The 22,419-nt window shown below is 32.5% G+C and overlaps 1 protein-coding gene across 1 annotated transcript; it reads right to left on the bottom strand.

Annotated features, from left to right (window-relative positions):
• Positions 1-9,733: 9,733 nt before the first annotated feature.
• On the bottom strand, positions 9,734-19,028 carry LOC130901226 (polygalacturonase-like). Its single transcript, XM_057812434.1, has 5 exons — positions 18,908-19,028; positions 16,410-16,640; positions 12,843-13,054; positions 11,245-11,569; positions 9,734-10,042 (listed from the first exon to the last, which is right to left on the bottom strand). Exons 1-5 carry the CDS (start codon positions 18,972-18,974, stop codon positions 9,786-9,788), a joined length of 1,092 nt encoding a protein of 363 aa, XP_057668417.1. The 5' UTR covers positions 18,975-19,028; the 3' UTR covers positions 9,734-9,785.
• Positions 19,029-22,419: the final 3,391 nt, after the last annotated feature.

The raw sequence follows: 22,419 nt of genomic DNA, 5'->3' as shown, positions 1-22,419 counted from the left end.
ATTGTCAATCGGAACAGGAATAAAATTATTAGCTTGCACGTATAAGGGGGTATACGGAAGGGAAGTTGAAGAAAAAAATTATAAATACCAAGATGTAATAAAAACAATTGATCTATGATAATACTATAAAAATTTCAGTTGTTGTTGTTTAAGCAACCTGTTAACTAAATTATACAAGTAGTTTATTGCTTCTTTCTATGTTTGTTACATATATATGTTGTTGATGATCTGGTTGATATGTTAGAGAACTATTTGAACTCTTCGTAACCACCAACGTATCCCTCAGATACAGTAGGGGACCACCAAGAGCCATGGCGTTTAAGTACCTTTTCTAGAATCTATTTATCAAATTGCTAATAAGCGTCGAAACTATGCACTATATGTATCGTAATTTCAAAAATATCTTTCTTCATCACTCCAAATTTATAAACGCCAATAGGGTAATTGACAAAGTTGAAAAATTGTAATAGTATACCAGCATATATATGTAAAATTATTATAATGTCGTAACAACCATCACGTTTATAGTTAATTTTGGTTAGAACTTCCCGCTAAAACTTTCAAAAACAATATGGCGGTGGACTGACGTCAGAATATAGTAAGCTTGTAAACAGTAATAACATTTGATTTTGTGTTATAAAAAGTCTATGGAACTAATAAGTTGTATATAGTGCCTTAATATACTAATAGTGTTATGAAAACAAAAGAGCAATAAAAAAACAAAAAGTGGTTACAACTTTCTTGAATAAATCTAGCACAGATCCAGATACGATTGTCCTGAGATATAAATAATATATACTAAGACAAAAATTAATATTAAATATTGAAGTAGAACAGAGCGTAGTTTAATTAATACAACAAAAATGTTTCATTAATTTATTTAAAAGAGAATATCAAAATTGAAAACGAAGATATTATGTTTTGGATTATTATTGGAATGATGAAGTGAAAATTTAACCCAATTATTCCGAATATAACCTTAATGTAAATAAATGTATATATAGAGCAAATAGAGTATAAAGTACGAGGATGTATTGATATCTAGTTAGCCTAGATCAGTTCCATGCATAAACAAAATATTCCGTTACCATAGCAACGAACAATAACTTATTAGAAGTGTCAGTGTAAAGTTCGACGTCAAAAAAGTAAACCAGAGCTGGAGTATCGAGCCATCATCAAGTATTTAAAAGGGTTAAGAGGTAAGCAGATTTACGAAGATATGCTTAATATCCTTGGTGAACAATGTCCTTCGTATGGAATCGTGAAAAATTGGACTGCAAGCTTCAAAAAAGGTGAATTTTAAATTGAAGATGATGAGTGATCGGGAAGGCCAATTTCCGTGTTAGTCCCCGAAAATATCGATGCAGTTAATTACATTCTTCATCTCTTTCCTCATCTGAAAAAAAGGTTTCAAAGGTCGAAAAGTTTTTTCCATCGAGGAGGTAATAAAAGTTGTAATAAATGTATCCAATTAATAGGAGAATATGTTATGAAATAAAATATTTTGACATAGAAATTTTGTTTGGTTCTATATAAGGCTAAGAAATTTTCAATATATCCTATATATATATATATATATATATATATATATATATATATATATATATATATATATATATATATGGAAAAAAGCCAAGCCCGTTACCATCATTGCATCTAGCATTGGCAAGTTGGAAGTATCCGCTGTAGAAAATGTGATTCCATTGTTAATGTTTTCAATTGAATAAAAAAATACACAAAACAGAACTCAACTAAAAGGAAATAAAATTATTGGTGCACTAAACGCCACAACAAAGTGAATTAAATGGCGTTAATTGTACTTCATCGGACGTTCACTATATAGTGACGTCACTCGCAGCTCATTAGTGTACCTGTTTCTGATCACATTACGACATGTTCCAATTCCAATTTAATAAATACATTTTTTCGATTTTTTTCGATTTTGATTGATGCTGTTTGGTGCCAATAAAGTCCGGTTATGATCTATAGATTTTGTGTGTCGATCTCGGTTGATTTTAGGATGTTTACCATTTTTTGGTGTGACACACAGTCAAAAGCTTTTTTATACTCAATAAAACATGCAAATACATCAGCATTCATGTCTCTACATCTCTGTAGCTTAACAATTTTTAAATAATCGACATTTGGAATTAAAAATCGATCTAATTCAGGATTTTCACAATATAATGAATTTGTTCCATAACTTGACCGTGTTCTATATATTCAGTTTGTCTAACAGTACATTTGAACTGATTTGAAAAGTATTTCTATGCAAGGACGGTCACCTCAAGTGATTCACGACATAATTCCATATAAAAGCAACAATACCCATAAACATAGGTAGGTTGTTGTCAATATGTTATTAAAATAAATACTTTGTTCATATCAATTCACCATAAACTTCTGATTTGAATATATTACGATGAATTTCGATGCTTACAATTGGAACAAAGAATGGCGTAGCGATTGGGGAGCAAGAGAGGGTGTTATGCCTCGTGCGCTCACACAAGGGCGTCAAATGGTTCGCAAAACAATTCTGGAAAATATATTTTAAATATATGTGTTGATGTAATAAATGTTTCTACACTTACAATAGCTGACACTGCTCCCCAACTAACCAGGGAACATTTAAGTTCAAGATTTGGGTAATGTACTTTTCACGGATGAGTACATATTTTGTTTATGTACTTTAGACAGAAGGATACATGTTTACAAGTTATTCTCTTTGCCTTCCTTCAAAAACATTTGAAGGGGGCTTATCATGCTGTGGAGTGAAATATTTTATTTCAATTAAATCGAATTTACATTTAATTGAATATTTTACAGAATTGGTACTGTTACATAAAGGATCATTAACTACTCATAGGTAAATTACTGAGATTTTAGATTACTGTCCTTGTGCTTACTTTATAGGCAATGACTTTGTATTATTGCATTATAACTGTCGCCACAGAAGTACACCAGTACCCTTAAATGGTGGACTGGCCTGCACGTAACCCAGACTTAAAGCATGTGGGTGATTCCGTTCTAACTGTGATTTTTTGTATTCAAAATTTCAAGATTTTAAAATTTAACTTTTCTAACTTTTTTATGCATATTATTCATCTATTTTACTGTAAAAATAAAACTCTAAGAGGAATTTACTACAACTTCAAAGTATCACGAGCAAGACACAAATGTCGGATTTTGAGTTCCACGGTACTGACTCATTTATCCACGGTACTGACATGGTAACTTAAGATATTAAACAACAAGTGCATCAATTTTCCTCAGTTTGATCATAAACATTAGAATTTATAAGGTAATTAGTTTAAATCATTTGTTACGACAAAAAAAATTAATAATTTATCGGTAAATTCTAGGAATGGACATGACACGGTACTGACATTCAAGTGATGTAGTATAAGTTTTCTTTAAGTGGCAAGTTATATTGTATAAAAATAATGTTTAAATATCTTAAGAATTATTCAATTAACACAAAATTTTTATTAATTGATTATTAATTAATGACTAGTACAAAAAAACAATACAGGACATTGAATATCACAGTTATAATGGAATCACCCATGTATCGGACAATATTTACAGAGGGTAAAATCAACATATTTGATACAAGTTAACCTTCAACAACTGCCAGAGGTGTTAATGTTACGGGATTTGGTCAAAAGTATGCACCAGCTCGAGAACACGGTACTAAATTTGATTTGTATTATTATTATTCGAATTCCAAAGTTCATTTAGACGGCAAATCAATAAATCAATGTATTACTATTTTGATTCACACTGTATCAGATACCGTGAATTTTATTTATGAAATAAATAATTTTTTTAATATGCGAAAGATTTGGCCTCAACAAATGTTCATTCTTAAATTAATCTTATATTGTACAGGGTATTGAACATACGATTTTTATAGAAAATAGATTATAACTTTAAATATCTCATAGAACATATCGCAACCCTATATTATTGGAATGGGGAAGTCAAGCTGATTCTAAATATGCAATAAAATATGGGATGTTTTATTTAAACAGATGTAACTTCGATATGGCATTCTAAGTGAAGACTAATGATAGCTATAATCCCTTAAATTTTAAAATTGATATCTTAAAGGACAAAAGCTTGTAAAAACTAAAAAACAAAAATAGTAATAAATAAATAAAGATACAAAAACAACAGAATTTCAATATACAGAAGGAAACCACAAAATTGTAGGTATAGTAATAGGTAATAATTGGTATATGAGTCCATACCAAAATTAAACCCGTGTGCAAATATCGATTTGATTTCAATTGGTAAGTGATTGTGCATTTTTTGCATTGTAAATTAGCGAGCACTTAACTAGTTCTGAACTTGGAGTAAGTAGGTAGAGGTTGTGCTACTCAATGAAAACATAATAAACTAAAAAGAAGGTGGTGGATAAGTTCAGTTCTTTGGAAAATGAACTCAGCGTAAAATAGGAGGAGCTCAAGGAATTGTACACAAAAAATCCTAGGAATTTTACAGATTCAACGACATCAATGTTGGTGTTATTTAATGAAAAAGGCAGTAATGTATTTTTCTATGATAAAGCTTTTGTTTTAGAAACGTTGAGACAGAGACTAGAATCGCACCATGATTTAAGGGTGATTAGTTCACTAGATATGGTCCTATGAAGTGCCGCGGGATCAGGGTTGCTCCAAGAAAACTAGTATCGTCTGCAAACAGACATGTTTATAAACAAAGGAAACAAAATAGGGACTAGTACTAAGCCTTGGGACACTCCACATTCTATTGGCTTGCAACAAGACATCGTTGTATCATCCCTTACAAACTGAACTTTACCACACTAATCAATCACCCTATATATAGTGTTCTAGCAAATAGAAATTTAATTATTCAAATTAGATTGATTCATTGAACATTTCGCTATATCCATTCAGGTTGTAAATAACAAAGTGGTCGTGCTTGAAAAGCATGTTAGTTACCTAATATATTAATTACAATGAATTTATATTGGACGTTCACGTACACTTGCAAAAGTTTAAATATTCCAATATACGTGGGCTGTTCTACAAATAACAACATAAAAACCAGCTGATATAACGAGTTTCTATAAATCACAAAGCTCCTATTACTATATTTCGTATCATTTTTATTGAATTATTTTAATTTTAAATATTATTGAATGCGAAAGTATATAGTATATCCTATAGTCCGGTCAATATCAGCCATTAACGTGTGAATTTATAGAAAAAAATATTTTTTTTTGTACTTTATGAAATTATTAGAACACAAAAAAGTAAACTCGATTTTCTTTTTGTTTTAACTTTTGAAACTACCATATAGTAATGCTAAAGGCCGCTTGACATGGCACAAGACAACGTGCGAGAAATTGAATGCAATTTCTTGCGAAGTAAAAATATTGCATAGACGAATATTGCACATCGCGTGTCTCCTGTCATTCAATCATGGCTGCCACTAACAAAAATTCAAAGTGAATTGATTAAATACCTAAAATTTTATTTAATATTTGTGACCGGTTTAAAAATGATGATAACCAAACTAAGTAAGTAAGTAGCGAAGTGAAAAAGTGGTCAGTTAATCACAGTCAATAATTTTATCTGCTGCTGCCTTCGTTTTGGAGTCTGATGGATAGGTTGGTTATTAAGTCAAAAGTAACTGGATTTCTCGGCAGCTTGCACGGAATAAAAATGGCACCAAAACGATGATGTTACAATTTCGAGATCTTGCATGAAACATTCAGTTGAACTTCAATTGCAATTGTTTTGCGCCTTACATTGCATTGCACGATGTATTGCACCATTTCAAGCGGCCTTAAGCGCTTTGTCTACCTACTTGTTGATAATATCCACTTGTTTGATTGATTGTATATCAGAAAATTGGAATCAATTAATTCAAGTGAATTAATTTTTATTTTGTATGATAAATAGAAAAACAGTCTATACAGAGGCGGACTTGATACTTTTGACACATTGTATCAGCACACACACATTATTATACAGAAATTGTGCTTATGTACCACATTTTAAAACCCAAACGTACTGGTTTTCCTCGAATAAATTGCTTACATCTATGTTTTTAGTATTATCATCATAGTATTCATAGTATTTTTTATTCATAGTATTTTTAAGATGAGAGTAGATGAGTTAAGAAATTTTGTGGCCGATTCCCGCGCATAGAACCGATAATAAGTTCATTTTCATGTCTCATTCATTGTCCCCATAATTCCTTTTTGCTGGTAGGTCACTGTATCTAATAAGAATAAATATGCTTCATTTCGTCCAAATAAATTTTGAGTCAGGAAAATATTTGAGCAACGCTTCTCGATAAGCATGAATTAAACATCCTCATATAGGCAAATGTACAGGAGGGAGACTTTTTGAAGGTTTTTCGGTTTTCGCTCATATCTACCTCCGCGCTCGCACATGTTGTTTTATGTGCGACGCGCACCGCCATTACTGCCAATTGTATGTAGAGAATGTAATTTCTGATAATAAGAAAGCTTTACTTGATTTTTGTTTGATGGTCGAGGGCCGGATTTCAACGCTTTGCGGGCAGGAAACGGCCCGCGGGCCATAGTTTCCCCATCCCTGGTTTATACTTTATGGTTTTGTTTTGCTTGCTTGTTCCAACTATTTTAGATAGAAAATGAGCGTCATCTTGTTAATATGTCGTAAAATAAGACTGCGGCGAAAATATATAGGCGAATCTACACTCGAATCTAAATGGTAAAGGTAGAATATTTCATTGAAGGTAAGGAAAAATTTATATTTGAGAAAATTTCTATTATCTGCTCCCTTGTTGATTCGGACAAGAATGATCATACATATATTTAGTTACAAGAATAGAGACATACACACAACAGGTGAAGCTAACGAAAGTGTGTTAAAAATTAATTTATTCCTTATAAATAAACCGCAATGTATACATACACATAACTGTACCGTTATGCTCTATTTATTTCTGAAATGTATTATGGAAATCAATCAGAAAACAGATAGTAAATTCCGCTATGTTCATAGAACACGTCAATAATTAAAATGTAATGAAATTTATGAAAAGCTGGTTTCCGAAAATCTATAAAATATTTTAGTGGATGTGCTTTAAAATAAAATCCGGTGTTTATGGTTGTTGACTACTTTTGAAAATATGCAACTACAATTATATTTTTGTTTTTGTGAAAACTATGGTTGAAACTATGTAATTTGAAACTATGTACTGCTATGTAAATAAGTAAATATTGCATCATAAAGTTCTGCTTTTGTTATTTAGTAGGACATAGAAAAAACTACGTTCAGCTAGAAATAATACTTCCTATAGATCAGAAATATAGAGAAACAATAAAAAAACATGCGTTGAAAGATTCTCACCAAATTTATTAATTATTTAATTTGGTGAGATCAACAGGAAAGCTATCATAGGAACAGTCATCTTTTTATAAAGATTATCAACAAGATATTTGCTATCGAAGAAATACCACTGAAAAGTTTGCGTCATAGTTCTCAAAAACTATTATTGAAGGTTCATCGACATGTTTTCAAACACCAACAGAAAAAAAATCAGGAGTATGATTGCCGATTATTGCAAATTGTGTTTTGACTACGTCCTGCAAAATATCAAACATCGCTATCGCCGAAGCATATTTCCACTTCAAAAAGTTGATTAAAGGCTACGTCTAAAGTGGATTAAATGCTGCAAATTGATGAGAAATATAAACAAATAATAATCTACATCAAGTTATTTATTTTAAAAATTTTCAATATTAGTAAGGAACAACGCTATTCGAATAAATCAAAAACTCTTGTGAGAATTGAACCTCTAGTGTAATTCGGCATCAACAGAAACGATCTAAATCGTTCTAATGACGTATTTGATTATAAATTACTTCAACATATGCTAAAGGTCCTCACTGATTGCTGCCTTGATAAAGTTCGTATAATTTGAGAAATAGTATAGATTTAATTATCATTAGCAGTATAATTGAACCGTATATCTCAATATTATACTGTTCGATTCGACTTCGTAGATAGTTATGTGTATTTAAGGACAATAACGCATATCATTCGGAACTAATTTGTTGTTTATTGCGATCGAAGACTGCTTGTGGTGAGATTAATTAGTGATACAACTAAAGATATAATCAATTCAATTAAAGCTACTGTATTAACCCCGCGTGACAACAGTTATTTTTCGCACCAGATATTTCAAATCAAACTTAATTTATTAATTATAATGAATTAAATTGCAAATTAATAATTTTTATTGCCGAAACTCGTTTCATGTTATGGTCACAGTGTTTTGGTATGCCAAAGAGGTAATTTTCATTGATTATTTACAAGAAGGAAAAAATGATAACTGGCTTAATATCACTCTTTCGTTATGTGCTTAACAGACACAGGAACATGACAAATTTTGGCAGAAAAGACGACTTTTTGACGACATCAAATAGCCGTGAGTAAGTTTTGTGTGGTTGATGCGGAGTCTTCCTATTGTCACAGCTTCTCTTCTATTCAAAAAGTTTAAGGAAATGTGAAAAGTAGATGGGTAGATGTTATGTAATGCTGGAGTACTCTTGCTCCATAGATCGCGCCAAGATTTTTGGATGAGGTTTTTGAAGATAAAAACGCCAGACAAATTATTCATATACTAACCAAACAATACGAAGAAAGTGGTTAAAAATGGTAAGGAGACAAGATGCCCCTACTTTATCAACTAATTCCACAAATTATTTCTGTGTAGATCATTTTGTTGTAAGAATCAAACAAAACTTGATGTATATATTTATAAATGTACAAAATCTACCATAATATACCACACATAACATATAAAATGTGACTTAATTACGTTGAAGTTATTGAAACTCTGTATTCGCTAACCTCAAAATCAGTTAAGTATTTTCATTCCACAGTGGGTAAATACGACTCTCTGACTGGTAACTGCCAATTGAATAGGACTCTGTTCTTCATATAATACTTACAGGTAAGTTTTAACACTGCGAATTTTCGATGAACAAAAATAGGTGTTCATTGCAAAAAATTTGTCAAGCATAACGGCGTCAATTCTGGGAAAATTACTGCAGTTTGTTTAATTAAATCCTGATTCCATGGCAAATTATACCAATCTTTCAAGGTTTAACTGGAAACGAACTTTATTAATTTAACAATAATTGCTGAAAACTCGAAATAATCTGTTCACTTTATACGAAAATGACAGCTACAATATAGTGTTTCGCCTCATTTTGTCGATCCCATTTTCCAAAAACATTATTAATCTTTTATTATTTTTGTACACAAGTTGTTTTTTTATTTACTAATTATCATGGTTAATCATTCAAAACTCAAAGCCATCCGATTTATTCTTAGTGGAAACAAGCCTATTGGGTGGAATTTGTATTTACATTTATGAAAGACAAATAATTTCTCCATGAAGATACATTATTTTTTTATTGTATATCTGGTCATGGCTCTGGTTCTTTTGAGATAAATACAATTTTTTAGTGATTTTTAATACTGTATAAATTTAGTGAAATTTTCTGTTGGTTTATAGCAGTACATTTATTCAATTCTGATTCTCGAAATATTTCAAATTTTGAAAAACAGCTCGGTCTATCGAGAAAAATTGAAGCACCAAATATTCTCATTGTCAATTAAACAAACTAAAGAGTATGGATATAAAAAGTAAGTAAAACACTGTTGCTAGATGGACGGTTCATGAAATAAATAGAAACAAATATGAGTAAATATTATTTATTATATCGAACTCAAGAAAATTTTTTCATTGTTCTAACACGTAAATCCACTCGGAGCATAGTTACAAGAATTTGGATGTGTTGCGCCTTGTAGATTGATACCTGACCAGTTCCAATTAGAGCATCCACCAGATCCACATAAAACATAAATTGCCGTACTAAGAGATCCAGTTAAAGTTCCATAAATGTTTGAAAGCGTCAAATCTTTTATTACGATGTTTCCCATCGGTTGTCCTGTAGAACCACCGTTAGTGTAATCCTGTTGAATATTAATACCCCACCAGGTAATACCTAAAAACGGATTCTTATTCATTATCATGGCATTAAATAGTTGATGACTAAGACAAGAATGAATTTTAGTACCCTAGCATTATTATTATTTTGAGAAAAATATATGAAATTTAATCAAAACTTTATTATGAAAGCACCGTTCCTACAATATCGCTAATCCACTACTTCATGTTTGTTAGAAGTACAAAATATTTTCAAACGAAACATAGTAAGGTTGTTTGTCGCCCTTCTTATAGCGAAAATTATTTTTCTCTACAAACTATTTTGTTTATCTCTACGAAAAGAGATTTTACAACATTGTTTCAGACATTTCATCTTATTTTGTTGCAATTTCATTGGGGGTATTCCTCTAAACACTGTTTTCGACCGCGCCTATGACAAGCCACAACGTAGCAGTGCCGAAATTCTACAATCTCGTACTGAAACTGCAGCCAATTTTGTCCAAAATGCAGTAATATATTGATCGGAATAATTTTTTTCCAAAATAATTATTTAAAACTACATGTGTTCACTCACAGCGCTCAAGATAAGCGTTCCACCTTTGATTTTGGCTCACATCCCCATATAACACAAAAATTGTAAGTTTCTGGATTTAGTGTGCAATAAGATAATAATATTTTCCCTAAATTGGATTTTTTCTTCAAATACCAACTTTTCACAATGTTCAGAAACATGAGAATCTATAGGAATGATATCTGGAAATCTAGTATTCCATAATTTAGGACAAACCCTACAAATCCAGCTATCAAAATATTATCTGGATATATAGTGTCTCAGCATTCTGGAACACTTTGCTTAAACAGTATAACTATGATTAATTATAATGAACAGATTCAAAAACATGTTTAATATTCAAAATAATTTAGTCTCCGTGTGAGTACCAATAACCTATCCTAACCTATACTATAATATGAAAACTGCTTCTGAATAATAAACTAGTGTCAAAGTGAAATGTATTATTTGTTTTTCTTTTTGGTTCCGATATAAAAACCCGGCTATCAATTCACCCAAAGGGATCAATTGAACCCTTAAATTTCGGCAAACAATTCACATGTCGAATTATTAGAGCAAGTAATCTCGGCGACGAGTTCACCACCCACAGGACTAACAACATTTGGTTTTGGTTAAGTCTTGAAATTTTTTTGAAAAGCCGAAAATTAGACGCTTAATAAAATTATTCATAAATATATCAAATGCTGTACCTGAAAATTTGATATTGCTATAAGTTACGCTGGAAATTTCTCCTTTCTGGTTACCAGCAATGGTCTTGATGTGTATACCAAGATTTGCATTTTCAACTACGGAATCTTTGAATGTGACATTGTGAACAGTATTATCAGCGTACTCCTGGTAAACTCCAACGGCTATACTTAAACCATGGCTTCCAGTACAATGTAAATTCTGGAACATGAGATGTAGACCTTGGTTAACACAAATACAATCGTCTTGGTTCCATACGACTGTATTCTTGATAGTTATATAGTTTGAGTGGGCCAGATCAAATCCATCAGTATTATAGGCTCCTTTCTAGAAATAAAATTACAACATCTATCAATTGATGGTGTTTCTTATGTGAAGAACACTTATGACGTTAAATTTATGATATTTTTTGTTAGCGTTTTTCCTCAATATATTGTATATTTCGACATTTTTATGGATTTCATAAGTATTTTCAAACCCATACACACACACACACACATACACACACACACTCATACATATTTAGATTAGCTTAGCTCTGAAGTAAAATGGAATGTAATGACAGTCTTCGCCACATAAGTTGTTCAGGTCCTGCGACGAGATCTACAGTACGAAGCGCCAGACTATGGAACAGTAAGCTCCCTACAATGATGCAGAAGAACGTACGCTCTTTCGCCTTACGGAAGACAGAGAAACGTGTATGTAGAGTTCATTGGGAGGACGACCAGATGATGCAGTAAGAAAGAGATGATCGGCCGAGTGAGTAAGAAAAATACAACGATGTAGAAGAACATGAAGAGCTCAACTCATCATTTGGAACCTCGCATTAACTAGCATCGAATGAGGGATGCAAGAAAAGCAATCAAAAAGAAAGAGAAAATCAGCTAATGCTTCCTCCGCTAAGTGGTACCTGACGGCGATTTTCGCGAAGAAATACAATCCCAAAAGAGACATAAGTGGAGTGGACTTTTATGCATACTGCATACTTCTGCCAGTACTAGCTGGCAGTGTAGGCTGGTACAGGTTTCCTTGATAAAAAAACACAGACACACACTTCACTAAACTCACAGTATATACCCCTTTAATAACAAGTCAATTTGCGAATAACTTTCCAAATATTACTGATAAGGTCGTTTCAGTTGTTTTTTTTCTTCCATCTTTAGTGCTAGTGCTAGTAGTGTTTGAACAGTTCTTGCGGCCTTGGATATCTTCCCCCAGCTACTATGAGATATTAAAAATTCTGGTACAGCTCTCGGTAAAACTACTTAGTTCCGATGATATTAAAAATTATACGAAAGAAAAGAAATATGAAATTACAAAAAAAAGTAGAAAGAAGAATCTAGAACTTTGCAGGTGTTGACGTTGTGCTTGCAAGCAGGTTGCTTTACACTCATTGTTTCTATTGGGGTCCGCTCTTTTTCAAGCCTGTGATTTTCTTTGTATTTTTGGCCTTTTTGTGCCACTTTCAATCTCCATCTAATAACAATAATTATTAAAATAATGAAGGTTTATCAATTTCAAATTATCCTGAACCAAATAGATTATATCAAATTCGAGAGCACACAATGCTGAAGAAATTTTTTTAAACACTCAAACTTACGGTATCTCCATCCTTATTATCGATATTCCAATAGTCAATAGTAACACTGGTAGAACCGGAAATACCAACACAAGTCATCGGACAATTTTTGATTTTGAGTGCTTTAAAATAGGAGTTAGTTGCTGAAATTTCCAATACTCTGGGCTTCTTTTTGGAACTACGACCACCTTGACCGTCCCACCAAAGTTCTCCGCGTCCATCAATCAAATGAGCTAAAAATTTTAAAACAATCACATTGCAAAAAAATATTCATTTCACTAATAAACAATAATTGTTTATTTGTAATCTAATAATAAAAAATATACGGTGTGGAACAGCCAAATAGAATATAGTGTGGTACAGGAGCCAATATCTACTTTGTTATTTTAAATGCAACGGCCTGTATATTATTTATATTTTGGATTCATCAGAAAGACTATACATAGTTCATGTACAATGTTATATACCTATATTCAACTGTTTCGGAAATATTGAACTGTTTTCAGATTTATTTCAAAAATAAACATATAAAAATAGAAAATTATTTTATTTCATTAAATTCGGTACCTGACATTTAACGCTCATTTCCTATTAAGCTCTTAATTTTTAGTGAGTGAACAAAAACCATTTCTTGTGTTCTTTTCTACTGATTTCCATCAAAAAGAATACAAAAAAAGTTTTGTTTTCATTCAATTTTCGCCTTAGCGACTTGTTATCTTCCTGCATGACAGTAATGATTACTGTCAGATGTAGTTTTAATTTTGTTAACTGTACGTAATAATATCAGAAAAGTAGTTCATTTAGCACAAAATAATCATTCTGAAAATTATTGATTATGGAGATAACACACGGACATAAAAAGTCTGTCTTTGCATCCGCATTTCTGTAACTTCTCATATCTTTCAATAACTGGTGATATTTTCTTTCTATTGACATTTGGTCAATCTCGTACGTAGTCCTCCCATCTGGTAAAATCCACGTTGTTTTTTGTATTACTCTATGTTCAAAGCTTATGTTATCCTTTCTCCTTTGCTCTTCTGTTACTTTCTTGTATATCGTTTCTATTCTTTGGTGATGGTAACTTGAATAGAAATAAATATTTAGAACTGCTCCGAGTTAATGTCGTAGCAGCTTTAATAAATTAATATTGTGATGAAGCAAACCCAAAAGTTCCTGCAAATATAATATGGTTTCAGAAATGTCCGGCTTCAACCATATTTTTCCATATCGGTGGATAGGGTGGGGCGGATCGATAGAATGGTCAACACGATCTCCTGATCTAACACCAATGGACTTTTCTGTGGGATATATCAAAAGTATAGTATATAATACTAAATCACTCAATAAGATGTCTTGAAAGATAGAGAGAGAGAGAGAAATAGTTTATTATTCAGAAATTATTTACAATTTGTTGACCAAAACATGTAAAAAACTAAGAACATACAAGTAACTGAATAGCGACATATATAAATTCTATTTATATATGAAGTATATAGAAGAAAATTACAGTGAATAACAAAATTCCCTTTTAAAGTGTACATTGAACCAGAACCAGTGCAAAATTAGATATTAGTATTAGAATAAATGACTTTATAGAGTAGAATTATTGCGAAAATATGTTATAGATTTGATTTCAATTGGCCAATGATCATGCATTTGTTATGAATTGTGAAGTATTGAGCCTGAACTAATTCTGACGCAAAGTAGGTATATAGAAGTATATAGAGGAAGAAACGATGCTGTGCATTTCTAAGTGGATAGCTGTGCAATTATCTTTCTAAAATTACAGAAACGTGCTTACGAATTAAGCAATCGGATTCAAAGATGGATAAAGGAAGAGTCAATATTCTGATTATTTTAAAGAAGACCCAGCAATGAGCCCTGTTGTTAAGTCTGAATAAATATCTAACAGCTCTCTTATGTAGATTGAAGATTCGCTCAAATTGTGTCGCACCACACGTACCTTAGAAGGGAAGGGTATTTCGGAGATGCGACTCAATAAGGGCATAATAAAGTTCATTTCTTCGGGAACTGATCTCAATGAAAAACAGGCAGAACTGATTTTATTAGATAAAGTGGTAATATATAACTCCAATTTCAAAGAATTGGCTACAACAAACTCTTGAGGGTGATTAGGTCACTAGTTATGGTCCATTGAAGTGACGTGAGATCAAAGTTGCTCCAAGAGAAACTAGTGTCAACTGCAAAAATGCACATTTTCGCGTTTATGAACCGAAGAAACAAAATAGGGCTAAGTAATAATCCTTGAGGTACTCCACATTCTATTGACGTGCAAGAAGACATCGTTGTGTCAACCCTTACAAGTTAACTTCTGTTGGTGAGGTCTGACTTCGAGACATGCGAGAGGTGTTCCCCTAAAACCGTAATACTGCAATTTGCTAATTAAAATATTATGAAATGATTATAGCCTCTTTTTGACCAATCTTTCTATGATCTCATATAACGTGGGAAGAAGTGGAATTAGTTGATAGTTTGATGCTAGATTTTTATCTCCTTCCTTATGCAGGGGTATAATCATTGCCATTTTTAGGCAATTTGCCAATGTGCCATTTGGAAATGAAATGTTTATTAAAGTTATAAAGTGATTTGATGTGCATTCCGTCAGACTCCAAAACATTTTTAACTTAATTCCATCAGTACCAAATAAGGATTTATGTTTGATGCCATTAATTGAATTGAGAAGCTCTGCTAAAGCTACGGGCATAAAGAAAAAACTATGTAAGTTAGCATATGCATCAGGGAGATATTAAAGCGGATCATGAGAAGGAGTTATAGAATTTGATAAATTTTTGGCTACATTATCAGAGGACGTAGAGATTGTGAGCGACGAAGAAGCCTTACTTGTTAGAGAATTTGGCGAGTCTCCTATTATAATAAATATCCTTGGCGATTTTTATTGTCTTATCATAAATTTTTCTGTATGATTCCACGTAATCTTGGAAGAATACAATATCCGAGAATTACCTTAGGTGAGTTAAAGACGCCCGTGGGAAAAAAGTATATGCGAGATTAGTTAGTGTTTATATGAATCTAGAAAATTCGAAGTCCACATCACCAGAAAAAATTTCCATCTAGAAAACATTTCTAAACCATCAATTAATTGTTTGGTTTACGTTATATTACAAAATAAGAAAATTGGTGTTGTCCTCGCTCTCAATCATTTATTAACGCATTTATTCCATTTCACATAATATATGCCCTAACTGACCAACTGATAGATTCATCAAATCACATTTGACACTACTGAAGCTACTTTAGTAAAATTTAGATGGTAGATTCTTTTCGTATCGTAAGCTCCTTTCGTATCGAAAAGGATTTTTGAATTTTCCACCACTGAGAGATTAAACAGAGGTGTCACTGTTACGTTACCTGTTACTACTAGTACCACTAGTAAAAAAACTTTATTTTCCAGCTCCAATTATCACCATTTAAAAGAAATGAAAGGTGAAGGGGACTTTCGAAAACAGTTAACATGACTTGTTAATATTCTGAAATTTTTCATTAATGATCTCTTCAAAAAATGAACCTTATGTTAATGTCAATAGGAAAATAGGATAAAGATCTTACATGATGCTCCTAACACTGTTAGTTGATCCCCTTTAATATGCATAAATGGTCCATCCCATTCCGAATAAGCGAATGCTAGGTTTCCATTGAAAGTTAGATGCGTACCAGTCTTTAAAAATAAATTAAGGGTAACACCGGCAGGTACGGCGAAGCTTCCTACCGAAATTGTTGTGCAACTGTTGATAACACTCTCAACTTGATTGTAATTCGTGATAGTGCAACCCCCTACAGCTGCAACAAATAATAAATTCATTAGAACAAGAAAATACAAACTGACGAATTAGATGTGGTCAGAGTTGAGCCACTTGCAGTAAAAATGTACAGTGTTTGGTACTTTTTTTACTTCAAGTAGTTTACTTTCATTACTTTTAAATTGTAGGTACCAAATATTTGTACTAGATACTTTTACTTGTTTGATCTAGAAGTACTTGAAATACTTTGTAAATACCTAAGTAAATAATTTAATTACACCAAGTAATTCCAGTAGTTTCAATATTTGGTAAGTGAAATTTATGATATGGTAGATGTGTTTTGACCTGTTTTGAATTCCACATTTCCGTAATGTTGAAAAAAATTAATTTTTTTTAAATAAACCACAAACTATTCATGTTATGAGAAAATATTTCAAGAATTAATTGAAGGGTTTTTCTTGCCAAAAAATTTGAGCTTCTCAAATCTGTGTATTGTCAAAATTGAGGGAGATACATTGGATCAAAGTTTGTATTCGCGTACCAAATGTGGCTTATGCAGCCCCTTTTAGGTGCAATCTTTTCGAAACGGGGGGTTGAAGAAATTTTTAATTAATATGTCGTTGAAGTACGTGAAATCTTCTACAAGTTGCTTGTTTGAAAAAGTTTTTAACTTGAAAATTGAGCGAGTTATTGTTCAAAAACCAACTATTTTTTTTTTCAACCTTACGGAACACGAGTTTTAGATCATTGGAAAGCGTACAATTGAGCTACAGCACTAACGACGAAAGGAAGAAGATATAAGTGACCGTCTTTATAAGCACAGCAGCCTGGGTTTTCAGAATCGGTATTGATATTGGTGATCTGTTGCTGCCTGCGGATTTGGGTGTATGCCAAGTTTATTGGGGTGGTTGATTTGAGCGATGACAGTGTGCTATCATATCTGGTTTGCAGTTTTATCGAATAGGTCTTAGGAGAAAGAGAGTAGGGGATAGATGCATCCCTAGAAACATCAGCGTGAACCTCAAACCTTTCTAAGTTGTGTCTATCCATAGCGACTTAGATGGATTGGTCGTTGAAAAAGCACTAAGCCAGTCGATCTTAATTTATTTGGAAAGTTAGCATGCCAAACCCTGTCAAAAGTTTTCGATATGCTCAGTGCCATTCCTCAAGATTCTACATATTTCTCTTTAGCTTCTTTATGTTGATGACATAAGTCGGGAAATCTCCAAATTATCTATGTTGACAAAAACCGTATTGATGGTTGCTGATGATGTTACCAGTCGGAAGACATTCCAATATTTGCTGATTAAAGACTTTCTCAATGACCTTGGAAATGGCTCGAATTGAAACAATTGGACGACGGTAGTTGCGAATAACAGTCTATTTTCTTTTTTTTTTAGTATCGGTTGAACCCGAGCAAGTTTCAATCTGCAGAGAAGACACTTTTTTTATATAATAGGGAAAAGGCTTTGCATAGCGGAAATGTTAGTTCAGCTGCATATTCATCCAATACGATTCATCAAGACCAGTGATTTTAATTGGAACCGAGGACTTTATTGATGTCCAAGACTTTGAGAAGTCTTGCCACATCTCAGGTGTGTGGTAATTTTCCTCGCGATTCAAGAGTTGGAACAAATATGCGAACCAAGAAGTCCGCTTTTTTGCGGTTACTGTGATCTTCTCCAGTCAACGATGGAATTTTTGACTTTCAAAAGCCATGGTTTACCGTTTTTGCTACAGACCAAAAAGACCTTGATCCATTTGGACAATTGAGAAGTTTGTTTTTCACTCTCTCATTATATCGTTCCTTGCAAGCATCTATGGTCTGCTGACAGGATTATCAGATCACAAAATTTGTACGATTTATGGTACTAGAATTTGAGTGCCATTTGCAATAAGCAATATTTTTTTGACTCCTATCAATATCAAGCCTTTCTTTTTCTATTATTATTCAATAAACAAAGAAAACATTGAAAATTGATATTCTTTATAAGACACATTCTGTTGTAATCACCTCTAACTAGTATTTTGAGATGACACCAAAGATCAAGATACAGTTCACTTAGATAACATGCAAAAGTAATATTTGGATGTATTTTAATAGCGGAAAGTGACGATTTCATACTATGAAATAATATATTCTTTGAATTGCTTCGAAATGCACTTTGTAAAAGCTACAATATGTATAAAACGTAATATTTTCCTTCTTCATTTTTACGATGCGATAAAATTGCTGTTTTCTTTGAATCATTTATCAATTTTTAGATTGAAGATGTGAAACTTTGAGATTTATGAGAATCAACTTACTTTCGTTAATAGCAGGGGATGCACTACTTAGTGCAATTAAAGAGAAAATGCACACAAATAATTTCATCGTCACTTTTCTATATTTATAACATGTATATCCTTATTGATTCAAGCAAAGGTTTATATAGTAATTAACGTCCTCGAAATATTATGTTATCAATTCAAATATGTTAAAAATATCAATTCCATTTAACTGATAACTATTTAATATAAAAGCTCTTGTAGATTTATTAGATTTATTTCTGTAGAATTAAATTGAAATATCAATAAATTAGATACAGTGTTTCATATTATACTGGAGATGATAATCCTTTTCTCCGCCCCTGATATACTGACAATACAAAATTAATATAAATTTAGATTCCAATTTAAACACAAATCACAAATTTTTAGATAAAATAACTTGCAAAATCACCTTATATAAATGTATTTATAATTAATTAAAACAGGGCACTTAACTTGATTTAAGATCGGTTTCAAAGATATTTATTTAGTGCAAAGATTACGTCTAAAAGTTTTATACAAATATAATTAGTTTGAGGCACGTAAAATATATTAATTAGCAATATAGACCCAATTCCACTTTTAGCTCTTGCATTGTATGATATCCTTTAACGTTTTAGTACGTTTTAAGATGCCTTAGTTACATTTACAGTGCAATCAATCAATTTAAAGTATTGTGATTTTTGTGCCCGATCCATATATCTAGTTTCATTAAAATAAACACGCACTATCGATCAAGAATGCACATATAGTGACTCAACGGTCTCATCAGAGCCGTCGACTCCCACTCACTTTCACTCCTTGAAATGATCTGTCAGTGCCTAGGCTGTTTCATGATTCGTCATAACGTTCCCAGCCTTTGGACACTTAGGACGTGGTGCACCAGCTGTAGTCCACTCAGATGATGATGTTTTTGATTTTATAGCGAAGTTATGGATCCATCCATCCATGGATCATATATTGACTCAAAAAGTATGATTTATTACGTGTAAACATGGCTAAACACTGTTTCGAATAATCAACAAGTTGTTGTTTTTGATTGACTGTGAGTAAACGCGGCATCCACTTTAAAAAAACCATCTAACGTTCATGAATAATTGTAATTACACTACCATCTGATATCTTTACGGCCTCTGCTAACTCACGTAATTCCAAATTTACGATTAGATATAATCAATTTGAGCACTTTTTTGATGATTTCTGGGGTAATCACCTCAATTGTACGTCCAGAACGTTCACCAACATCGGTGTCTGTATGACCACGTGTAAATTCAGCAAACCAATAACAAAGGGTTCTTACCGATGGAGCAGAGTGTAGATAACACTTTTGAAGCTTGCACATTATTTTTTTCATTAATACACAATGATAAATTAACACACGAAATTGTTTCGAATCCATTGTTTTGAAAATAACAAAAGTAGCATCACTCAAATTGCTGTCACTTTTTTCCGACTGATCGAAATGTCATGATATTTTACATATAGTATTTTGAAAGTTGGCACTTCATAAACGTCATATGAATTTGAAAATGGCAGCGCCATCTATTTCTTAGTCACACGACTTATTGAGTGATGTTATAGGTATGTGAGCCGCAAAGCTATTATACGAGGGTACTATCAATTGAAAAACTAAAAAATATAGTTTGAAAAACTGAAAAACATGCTTTTAAAGCACATCAAAAGGAATAATAATGATTCCAAAACAATAATGAGTGAGAAATCCTAGTGTCTAGAATTATGGTGAAAAAAGAATGGGACGTTTGGTTTTTCATTCACTACTGTTATAAGCTTATTCCATTTTTTGATCTATATTCATTATAATAATTAAAAATTGAACTTAATGAAATGAAAAATCTGTTTTTATTTCATCTAAGGCAAACAAAGTTCGTCGGATTATCTAGTTATAACACCAAAATTATTATGGGTATGGAGACATGAAAAATAATATTACTAGACAACTCTTCAGAAATAACAAATTTCATCATGTTTCCAGAAAAAAGAAAGATCTGAGAAATGCATTAAAATCGTGCAAGTCGTTTCATAGGTATTTTCAGTATTCCACAAATAAAACTCAAAGCGTGTATGGAATGACTAGACTTTGGTGAATAATTTGAAAAAAACTGAATAATATACTGGGTCTTGGATTATTTAAGGAAATGCACACAACGTAAGTTGTTTATCTTAGATTAGCAATCAAGATCTCTGAACATATCTACATGTATTTAATATTTGATACTGTACGTTATTACTGTACACACTTATTGATAAGAATAAAATAAAAGATTATAAACTATGAATCTGTTTCATAGGAATATATACACCCCACAAAAATTATCGCATCACTGGTATTTTACGATATTTTTAATACTTAATTTTAGTTCAATCTGTATATGTATCAACTCAATAGATATTTCTGGTCTCTTAGCAAAAAAATATTACAATTTCTTAAAAATTTTTTGAAAGCAAAAATGCTCGAGTAAATCATTTCTGTCTTGGAGAATGAATTAAGATTGAGAACTTTCTAAGCAAATTATGTTATTGTATAGTGAACATTTAAATTTATTTTGTTAATAATGGATGTGCCTCAACGTTTAACGAGACATGTGACGAAGGAAGAAGTCGCTAGAATCATCGCTCTCGTACAAGATGACCGCAGTCGAAGATACGTCGCGGGGTAATTGGAGTTCAACAAAGCACCATATCCAGAATTGTTATTTGCTACCAAAAAACAGGGCAGCTAACCAGAAGATCCGGACAAGGCCACGGAAGGGTAACTTCAGTTGTAGATGATCGTTATTTGAGGTTAACGGCGTTAAGAATTAGGCATACCACCGCTCGAAGGCTGCAAACAGATCTGTTGGCTGCTCGTAATGTCCGAATAAACCTACAAACAGTTCAAAATAGGCTGTGAGAAGCAGGTATACGAGCCTAGAGGTCCACGTCTTACCAGAGAACCAGAGAACATCGAGTAGCAAAATTGGAATTTGCTCGAGAACACGCAAATTGCAAAATTTTATTCACGGATTAATCAAGATTTTGTCTGTATTCATCAGATAGGCGTGTACCAGTTTATTGGCGACATGGTTAACGGCACGATCAGGTTAATTTTTGTCAAACTGAAAGCTTTGGTAGTGGTTCTATCATGATTTGGGGAGGAATTTCTTTCGAGGGTCGTACAGAGTGAATGATGGAAGACTAAATGCTGACAGGTACATAATCAATATCCTAGAACCCAATGTAGTGCCATATATGCCTCATATCGGTGACAACTCTATGCTAATGCAGGATAATGCTCGTCCCAAGCTGCTAGGGTGGTTAGGCAGTACTTAGAAGATGTCGAGATACCCACCCTGAATTGGCCTGCACGTAGCCTGGACCTTAACCCAATAGAGCATCTAGGAATATCTAGGATGGCAAATTTAGCAACATCCGGCACCAATAAGAACACCAGATGATCTTCAAAATATTTTTTTTAACTTTTGGGAAAACATGCCGCAAGGATACGTCCA

This window comes from Diorhabda carinulata, chromosome X (assembly GCF_026250575.1).
Source record: "Diorhabda carinulata isolate Delta chromosome X, icDioCari1.1, whole genome shotgun sequence".
Lineage (NCBI taxonomy): Eukaryota > Metazoa > Arthropoda > Insecta > Coleoptera > Chrysomelidae > Diorhabda > Diorhabda carinulata.
The sequence above is the reverse complement of the archived record's forward strand: the minus strand, read 5'-3'. Positions and strand labels throughout refer to the sequence as shown.